Source organism: Penaeus monodon, chromosome 35, assembly GCF_015228065.2.
Source record: "Penaeus monodon isolate SGIC_2016 chromosome 35, NSTDA_Pmon_1, whole genome shotgun sequence".
Taxonomy (NCBI): domain Eukaryota; kingdom Metazoa; phylum Arthropoda; class Malacostraca; order Decapoda; family Penaeidae; genus Penaeus; species Penaeus monodon.
This window is the reverse complement of record NC_051420.1, coordinates 22,696,341-22,706,340: the sequence shown is the minus strand read 5'-3', so window position 1 is coordinate 22,706,340 and position 10,000 is coordinate 22,696,341. Positions and strand designations below refer to the sequence as shown.

General features: G+C 41.5%; 1 protein-coding gene across 1 annotated transcript in view; it reads right to left on the bottom strand.

Annotated features, from left to right (window-relative positions):
- Nucleotides 1-2,595: 2,595 nt before the first annotated feature.
- LOC119595267 (transcription factor TBF1-like) overlaps nt 2,596-10,000 on the bottom strand; it is a 16,102-nt gene continuing 8,697 nt past the window's right edge. The window contains exons 3-4 of the mRNA XM_037944427.1: nt 4,401-4,687; nt 2,596-2,690 (exon numbers count right to left, since the gene is read on the bottom strand). Coding sequence (XP_037800355.1) covers nt 2,596-2,690; nt 4,401-4,687 — 382 coding nt within the window. The remainder of the gene's footprint in view (nt 2,691-4,400; nt 4,688-10,000) is intronic.

Below are 10,000 nucleotides of genomic sequence, written 5' to 3'. Positions count from 1 at the left end.
ACAGTGATGATAAGGATAATAACATCATTAACAACAAGTTATAATTCAAAATCAGCGACCTTTGTATTAACCTTTCGTAAACGCGGAAACACAGAACAATACACAGTGACGTAATATGTAAATATATCGAAACCGGCGGCAGATATCGAATGATTTTTTTTTGACTGAACGTAACAGTTTTTACATCCAAATCTAAAGTTCAAAACTTTAATAATAATAATAATAATAATAATAATAATAATAATAATAATCATGATGATGATGATGACAACATCAATATTAACAACAACAACCACCATAAACTAAAACTTCCTAATCTAAAGAACAAAACGTTGCTAAAGCAACACGTTCCCAACGCGAAAATAAAGAACAAATGTTTCTCAAGCAATCCTAGAGAACAAAACGCTTCCAAAAGCAATACGAGAAAACGAAACATAACATTTCGAATGCAAATAAAAAGACGCAAAAACAATGAAGAAAACGTCCCGCATGCCAGCCCCTTCGCACTGCGCGTGACAAAAAGGAGAGGTTTTTGAATATGAGCCGAATCGTTGACTAATATATCCTGTACAATGCATTTTTTTAAGAAGCGGGGGGGGGGGTGATATACTTGGAACCCGTTAGCCCTCAGAGTCACGTGTCCGAGTCAGGTGATTGCGGTGGCGGTGTTTACATGCTCTTGGTAATTTGCTTGTTTATCTTTGCAGTCGAGAAATTTTAAAAATCAACGATTTATGGATATTATAGCTAAAGCATATACATTCTTTGCCGTAGGAATTGAGAGGTGAGAGGGGGGGAGAAGAAGGGATGGAAGGGAGAGAGGGAGAGGGAGAGGAAGAGAGGGAGAGGGAGAGGGAGAGGGAGAGGAGAGGAGAGAAGAGGAGGAGAGAAGGGGAGGGGGGGAGAGGGGGAGAGGAGAGGGAGAGGGAAAGGGAGAGGGCGAGGTAAAAAAAAAAGGGAGGAGTGGAGAGGGAGAGGGAGAGAGGAAGAGAAAGAGAGAACGAGAAAAGAGAGAAGGGGAAAGAGAGAGAGAGAGAAAGAGAGAGAGAGAGAGAGAGAGACGAAGAGAGAGAGAGAGAGAGAGAGAGGGAGAGAGAGAGAGAGAGAGAGAGAGAGAGAGAGAACAGAACCGTTAACACAATAACAACACGGTGCACTGTCCATGGAGTCCTTGAGTGACGTCTCTTGAACTAATTATAAAAAGGCAAGAACTTCAAGACAGGAGTCATGAATAAGAAATGGTACTTTGGAAGCGCAGGTCTGTAAATGGAATCTGAACTAATTGAATAATAATTAATCAGACTCTTTGTCTGATCATCTGCCTGTGTCTGTCTCCCTCCCCCTATCTCCCTCCCCCGCTCCGACTGGAGACTATAAGAGTATTTAACACATCAAGTTCTGTCCTCGTAAAAAGCAAACCGTCTCCTGTTTAATTTCGGAAACTTCAACGAGGGACAAAGAAGTGATCAACGGGACCGCATTGCACGAGGGGGGGGCAAGAGGTCTAAACGAGGGAGCCGAGGCAGTCTCTCTCTCTCTCTCTCTCTCTCTCTCTCTCTCTCTCTCCATTCCTTTTCCTCTTTTCATCCCTTTTCCTCGCTTCCTCTCTTTCTCTCTTCCTACCACCTCCTCCCCCTCTCTTCCTACTTTTTCTTCTCCCCCTCCCCTTTTCCTTCTCCTTCCTCTTTCCCCTCTCTTCTTCCTCTTTTACCCTCTTCTTCTTCCCCTTCTTCCCCTTCCCCCCTCTTCTTCCCCTCTCTCCTCTCATTCTCTTCTTACCTCTCCCTCTCCCTCAAAGTATTACACTAACAAACACCCAAATATGAGTATCTCATATCGGTGGGACGATCACTTGCGGTTTTATGAAGAAATAAGTTTTAAAAAGTCAATTTTGTGAGGTTGAAGACATGAACATTTCTTCTTTTTTTTATTCACACGATGGCCTGTTTGTGTGACTTGCCCTTCGAGTCGCTGCTCCAAAAGCTAATCAATGATGGTAATTCGTCCCTCGAGATACGATCGGTCGGGATGTCTTGAAGTTCGAAAGACAGGGTGAACTTTTGCCGTTTACTATTTATGATGGATGTATCGGAGACTTTTCTTTCGCACATTTTTATCACACTAAAAACCTTTTCCCACATACACCACATTTTAAAGAGAGAGAGAGAGAGAGAGAGAGAGAGAGAGAGAGAGAGAGAGAGAGAGAGAGAGAGAGAGAGAGAGAGAGAGAGAGAGGAGAGAGAGAGAGAGAGAGAGAGAGAGAGAGATTCCTTGAGTATAATCCCAACTCCTCGAGCGAGAGAGTTGAAACAAGCAAAGAAACAAAAAAACCTTGAGTAAATCCCATTTCCCAGCGTGGGAAAAAAAACACAACAAACACACAAATATCCCCTTCAGATAAACAAATAAACAATAAAACAAAAATAAATAAATGAAAGACAAAACAAAAACGGGGGGCGGACGAGGCTGAGCCAACGTCTCGCAACCTTCGTGAAAATTATTATAAATTATATATTACAAAACACGCTAAAAATATATCAAAAACGAATATCACTCTTTCTTATTAATATATATATATCTTTTTAAATATATATATTAATCTGTGCATCTGTGCGCCCATGTGCTCCCTCTGCTGGCTGCTGACGAAAGACTTGTGCTTACGTCAGGTTTGGCCGAGAAAGTAGCAGGCCCTGGATGTCAGGAACGTATATTAGTATATGTTAGAAGTGTCACTGCCTGAGGAAGTTGACATGGTTGAAAACATTTGTTCGACATCTGGTACACTCTATTTCATATCTCTTGCCCCAACATCTGTATTCTCAATCTATCTATCGACTTATCTATTTATTTACCTTTCTTTCTCTTTCTCTCTCTGCTTCGCTCCCTTGTTCCCTCTTTCCCGCTCCTTCCTCTGCTTACTCTCCCTCTCCCCCCCCCTCTCTCTATCCTTCCCTTCTCCCCCTTAGCCCTTTCCCGCCCTCCCTCCCTCCCTCGCTCCCTCCAATGCACAAGCGACAGAAAACCGCGCAGGACCTCGACGCTTCCCCGATCCCTTTCCCTGGGCCAAATAACAAGTGCAAAGTGCGCAGGAATCCCAGGCGCCCAGAGGAAGATGACGGCGTTTTTTTCAGACTGAAAAACTTTCATTCCGGTGAAAATTTTATATATTTTTTTTATTTTTGTTATTTATTTAGTATTATCTTTTTTGAGTTTGTAGTCCCAGGATTTAGTGTCGCTGTGGCCGGCGATGGCGGAGGGGCTATTCATGCTTGGTCGCTAATGGGGCTTGCTCGCTGCGTATTCGTTTTTCTTCTCTTGTTTGCCTGCATTCTTTTCTCAACTCTCTCTCTCTCTCTCTCTTTTCACCCCCTCCCACCTCACTCACTCATTCTATCCCTCTTCCCTCCTCTCTCTCTCCCTCTCCCTCCCTCTCTCTCTCCCTCTCCCTCCTCTCTCTCTCCCTCTCCCTCCCTACCTCTCTCCCTCTCCCTCCCTCCCTCTCTCCCTCTCTCTCTCTCCCTCTCTCTCTCCACCTCCCCCTCCCTCCGCCCAATTACCACAGCCTCTCCTGGACATTTTGAATTATCACTCCACTTGGCTCTTCCTGACGAAGAGGCCAAACTCACCCCCCTTCACAAGCATGTTTTGCACAATCGCTAATTGAAGCTTTCGCAACACTCCTGCTCATGTTTGTCCATTTCCTAACCTCTACGCGAGATTGTATTTATTCATTTTTCTTATGCTGTTACCGTTCTTATCATCAATACCATTTCTTCATTGCCATTATCATTATGATAATTATTATTAAGATGACGATTATTATAATTATAATAATAATGGTCATTATTAATATTCTTATTCCTATTATTACTACCATTATTATTATTATCATTATAATTATTATCATCAGTATTACTATGATTCCCATTATCATCATTATTGTGATCATTATAATAAATGCTATCGTTATCGTCATCGTTTTCATCATCATCATCATTATGGTCATTACTATAATCATAAATATTAAAACAATTTCATCAAGCGAATAGTGATTAGTTTCGACACAAACTATGTAAATATTATCTTTCCCTTTTCATATTTCATGTTGGTCCCTTTCTCTTCCCTCTCTAAAGGTTTCTCTGCCGGACGACCCCGAGCTTAAAGAAACCCCTCCCTCTCCCTTCCCCTCTCCCTCTCTCTTCTTCCCTCTCCCTCTCTCTTCTTCCCTCTCCCTCTCTCTCCCCCTCTCTCTCTCTCTCTCTCTCTCTCTCTCTCTCTCTCTCTCTCTCCCGGTTTCCTTTACACCTTTCCCTCGTTTTTTAACAAATATTCGGCTATTAACCCCGGGCTTCCAACCCTTGTCCCTTGTCCTATCTTCTCCTTCCACATTCTCTCACTACCTCCTCCTTTATCGTTCGTTTCTCCTTTGCCCTCGTTCTCCCCAATCATCTTCTTGCTGTCATCCCGTTCCCCGGAGGCCTTTCGAGGGAAATCCCCGCGTCGCCGCCACCTGCCCCTCTGCTCCTGCCTCTGCTCCTGCCTCTGCTCCTGCCTCTGCTCCTGCCTCTGCTTCTGCCTCTGCTCCTGCCTCTGCTCCTGCCTCTGCTCCTGCCTCTGCTCCTGCCTCTGCTTCTTCTGTTTCTGATTCTGCCTCTGCTTCTGTTTCTTATTCTGCCTCTGCTTGTTTCTGTTTCACCACTGCCTCTGCTTTGGCGTCTGCTTCTCTCATTGCCTCTTCGTCTGCCTTTCTCACAGCTTCCTCTCCTTCCTGTGCCACACATCCGCCACCCGCTTCGCCCTGCTTCCGCGGCCGCGCTTGTGTGGGAACCTCCAGCCAGCGGCGCAACAGTACTCCCACGTGCTTGTCCTCTCCCCCATTCCTTCCCCAACTCTCCCTCATTACCCCGCCCACGCTGCTTTGTCTTGTTTTAAAAGTCAGTCGTGACTCTTCTGCGCCAACTTCACTTCCTCTCCTCAATGTCTCATTATCAAAAAAACGTCAACGCAGTCTCACTCACACACTCACTCACACACACACTCTCTCTCTCTCTCTCTCTCTCTCTCTCTCTCTCACACACACAAGCGCGCGCGCGCGCGCCTTACTGCCCCCAGATGACCGGTCAATTTGAACTTCGCGCTCCTGAACACCTCGGTCTATCGCCTCCCGGAGCTGCCCCTTATCTCCTTCCTCGACCCGGTCCCCCCCCCCCCCCGCGCAGCAAGGTCCTGGCCGATTACGATCTTACTGAAAGCTCCCTCTCTCTCTCCCTCTCTCTCTGTCTTTCCTTTATCATTACATTCCTTCCTCCCATTTTCCACCTTCTTCTTGTTCTTAACGTCTATTTCCCCCGTTTCCCTCAACTGTCCTACTCCCTCTCTCCTCCATCGTCTCCTTTTCCCCTTCTCCACACCCCTTACTCCTCCTTCCCCCAATCCCCCTTCCCTTCCCTTCTCCTTTTCCCCTCTCCTGAAAATACCCCCACCCCCTCGCTACCTTTCGCACCTCCTATTCTGCCTTACCTCTCCCCCCCATCCCCCTTCCTTCTCTCCCCCCCATCCCCCTTCCTTCCCTCCCCCAATCCCCTTCCCTCCTCCATAACCCCCTCCCCCTCCCCCTCCCTCTCATCAACATAATGCACGCTAAACTCCCCCTCACCCCACCCGTACCCTCACCTCCGATCGCCCCCCCCACCCACTCCCCTCCCTCCTACCCCACTCCCCACGGCAGGCGACCCGGGGAAGCTGCTAAAGGTCAGTTGCTTGAGACTGCTGTTGGTTGGGCTGCGTGCCTGCATATGTGTACAAACACACACATATGTGCGCGCGCGCGCGCGTGTGTGTGTGTGTGTGTGTGTGTGTGTGTGTGTGTGTGTGTGGTTGTGTGGGGTGTGTGTGTGGGGTGTGGTGTGTGTGTGCGCGCGCGCGCTCGCGCGCGTGCGTGCATATATGTGTACATGTGTGTTTGTGTGTGTGGTGTATATATATATAATATATATATATATATATTATATATGTATATAATTATATAATATATATTATAATAAATTTTTATATATTATATATTAATTTATATAATATTATATATACAATATTATATTAAATATTATATATATATTATAAATATATAATTATCTTATATATACCAAATATTAATATTATTATATAATAAAATAATAATATATAAAATATATAAAAATAATTATAATTACAAATATAAATATAAAATATTTTATATATATATATATCTATTATAATTTTATATATAATATTAAAATATATATTCATAATACAAATTACATATATAAAATATATATATATATATATATATATATATTATTATATATATATATATATTGTAATTGAAAATTAAATTATATTATATATATATATATATATTATATATATATATATATTAATATATTAATATTTTATATATTTCATTTACAAATAATTATTCTTCAATATATATAATATTATTTTATAATAATACTATATATATTATATTATTATATATATATATTATATAAATATATATTATTACTGTATATCATACTATGTATGTTGTTGTTGTATGTGTATTTTATATGTAATGTATATTTGTATAAAATATAATAATTTTTATATATTTATATATTATATTTAATATTATTATAAAATATATATATACATATACTGTGTATATATATACATATAAAATATACTGTGTATATATATACATATATACATAACTGTTATATAACATTTCACCATATCACACATACGCACCACTATATTTTACACAGCGCGCGCGTGCGTGCGTGTGCCTGTGCGTGTTTACATTATATATATATATATTATAATATAAATATTTTATATATAATTAATATTATTAATACATATATAATACAATAATATTAATAATATATATTAATATATATATATTATATATTTTATTAATATATTTATATATTATATATATACATATATATATAAAAATAATTTTTAAATTTTAATTTAATATTATTTTAAAATTTTTATAATATATATATTTTTATATAATAATAATATATATATTTTACATATATACATATATACAGTATATATACACACATATACAGTAAAAATATAATATATTCTATATTTATTATATCTATATTTATTTATAATATATTATAATTTATTACATTTAAAAATTTTAAAATTTTAAATTTACTCTTACTAAATTATTATATTATATATTTATAAAATTATTAGTATATATTAAACTTTTATTCTATATATTTTATACTTTTATTTTAAAATATATATTAAATTATATTATTATTACTCTATTCATATCTACTTTTATCTCCAAATTTTTTTTATATTATTTATATCTATATTTTAAAAATTTTATATTTATTTTATATATATCTTCCCTTTTCTACATATTCTATATTTTATTATCATTTATCTCTATTTTTATATTTTTATCTTATTTATCTCTTTTTTTTTTCCCCCCTTTTTGTATCTTTTCTCACCCTTTCTTCTATTTATATTCTTTTTTTTTTATTCTATTTTTCTCTATTTTTCTCCTCTCTTCTTTTTATCTTTTCATATTCTATTCTTCCTATTCTATCCTTTATTTTTATTTTCCCCAGCAGACCATTATAAAGGAAAAAAGAAATTTTGGGAAATTGGGAACCTTTACAATAAATTTTAATTATTTAATTTAATATTTTTTTTATTTTTTTTTTTCCCCCCCCCTTTTCACCCCCCCTCCTCCCCCCTTTTTTCCCCTTTCCCTCTGTTTTTTGTTCCTTTTTTCCCCCTCCCCCTCCCTTTTTCTCTCTCTCTCTCCCCTTCCCCTTTCGCATCATAGAAGAGAAGGGCATCATGACACTCCACTCTCCACCCCCTCCCTACTCCCAACCCTGGTAGGGCCCCCCCCCACTTTACCCGGCCAAGGTCAAAGGGTCATCCCACCTGCCAGTGACCTTATCGTAAACGCAATGCCACTTGCCTTTGCCTCTTGGGTCATGGAGGGGTGGGAGGAGGGAGGAGGGAAGGAGGGAGGGGAAGAGGGAGAGAGGGAAGGAGGGAGGGGAAGAGGGAGAGAGGGAAGGAGGAAGGGAAGGAGGAAGGGAGGGAGGGAGGGAGGGAGAAAAAGAAGGAAGGAGATATGGAAAGGGAGATGGGGAGGAGCAGAAATGGAAAGGGAGAGGGGAGGAAGAGAGAGAGAAATTGAGAGGGGGACGAGAAAGGGAAGGGAAAGGGGGAGAAAGAGAGAGGGGAAGGGAATGGGGGAGGAAGAGAGGGAAAGGCAGAGAGGGACGGGAAGAAGACAAAGAGCGCAAGAGGGAGTGGCAGATAAAGGAGGATATATATTTTCAAGCTGAGGCCAGAGACGGGGGAGGAAAGGGTTTGCGTGAAGAGATGAAATTGTTTGGGCTCGCTCTCTCTCGCTCATAATCTATCTCTCATTCTCTCCCTCCCTCCCTCCCGGATACACGCGTGCGTGCAGGTAGGCGTGCTGTGATGTTTGCATGTCTCGTGCAGTTGCATGTGGACTCGTATAACTTAAGTACAGAAATTCGGATGCCCGCAAATAAATACACATACACACACTTAATGTTCCTATGGCAACAATAATAGAAACTAAGTAGAAATTCTAGTATAATGCAAGTACAAATATAAATCCAAATATAATAATAATAATAAAAAAAATAAAATAACCACAATACAAACAATGACAATAACATTATCATCAGAAACCATATTGCTACAACTAATAATGATAAAAATCATAATCATCACAACAATAACAGCAAAAATCCATTTCGCGATGCTGTCACAGAAGTAAAAAAAAAAACTCGGCACGGACCCTTCAACACCGACAAGGGCCCCGCCAGCACGACCGCCAGCACGACCGCCAGCACGACCGCCAGCACGACGGTCGCGCGGAGAGGAAACGGAAGAGAGCGGGGAGCGACAGGCAAAAAGTGACGGGGGGGGGGGGATGGTACTCCTGACAGAGATGAGTTTTCGCGGAAGGGGTTGCAGGGAGCAGGGAGGAGGGAGGAGGGAGGAGGGAGGAGGGAGGAGGGAGGAAGGAGGGAGGGAGGGAGGGAGGGAGGGAGGGAGGGAGGGAGGAGGGAGGGAGGGAAGAGGGGGGAAAGGTGTAAAGTAGGAGGAGGTAGGGAGGATAGGAGGAGGGAAGAGGAAGGGAGAAAGTGAGCATGGGAGGGAGGGGTAGAGAAGGGGTAAGGGGGGGGGGTGAGTGGGAGGTGGAGGGCGAGGGGAAAGAGGAAGGGGAAGGAGGATATGTGAGAAACAGGAGAGGGTTTGAGATGAGGGAAGGACACAGCAGAGGGCGGAAGAAGAGAGGGTAGAGGGGAAACGGTTAAGGACGAAGAGAAGGGGAGATGAGGAAGGAGAAGAGGGGATAAAAAAGGAGGAGGAAAAAGAAAAAAGGAAAAGAAGAGAAGAAGAGAAGAAGAGAATAAGAGAAGAAGAGAAAGATCACGAAGAAGTCGAAGGAGAAGACGAAACCAAGAAAACAGAGGAGCAATTAAACCTACTAAAAATAATAGTGAAGATAAAAAAGAACAACGAAAATAAAGCAACAAATAATTCCATGAAGAACAATATTTAAGAAAACTAGAAAAAAAGAAAACACTACCCCAAGGTCTAATCTACTTCGAGGCAACGAAAAAAAACGGGTGTGAGCCTCCGGGATTGCGGGCTGCGTCCGCGCCACAGGTCCCGGCGGCAAGAGGGAAGCAAGGAAGCAAGGAACGAAGCAGGGAAGGAAGGAAGGGAGCAAGGAAGGAAGGAAACAAGGAAGCAAGGAAGCAAGGAACGAAGGAAGGAAGGAAGGAAGGGAGCAAGGAAGGAAGGAAACAAGGAAGCAAGGAAGGGAGGAAGGAAGGAAGCAAGGAAGGGGCGAGCGGAGGGAGGGAGGGAGGGAGGAAGCAGAGGAAACAAGAGCAAGGAGGGAGAAGGAGAAGGAGCAGGAAGGGGCGAGGAGGGAGAGGAGGAG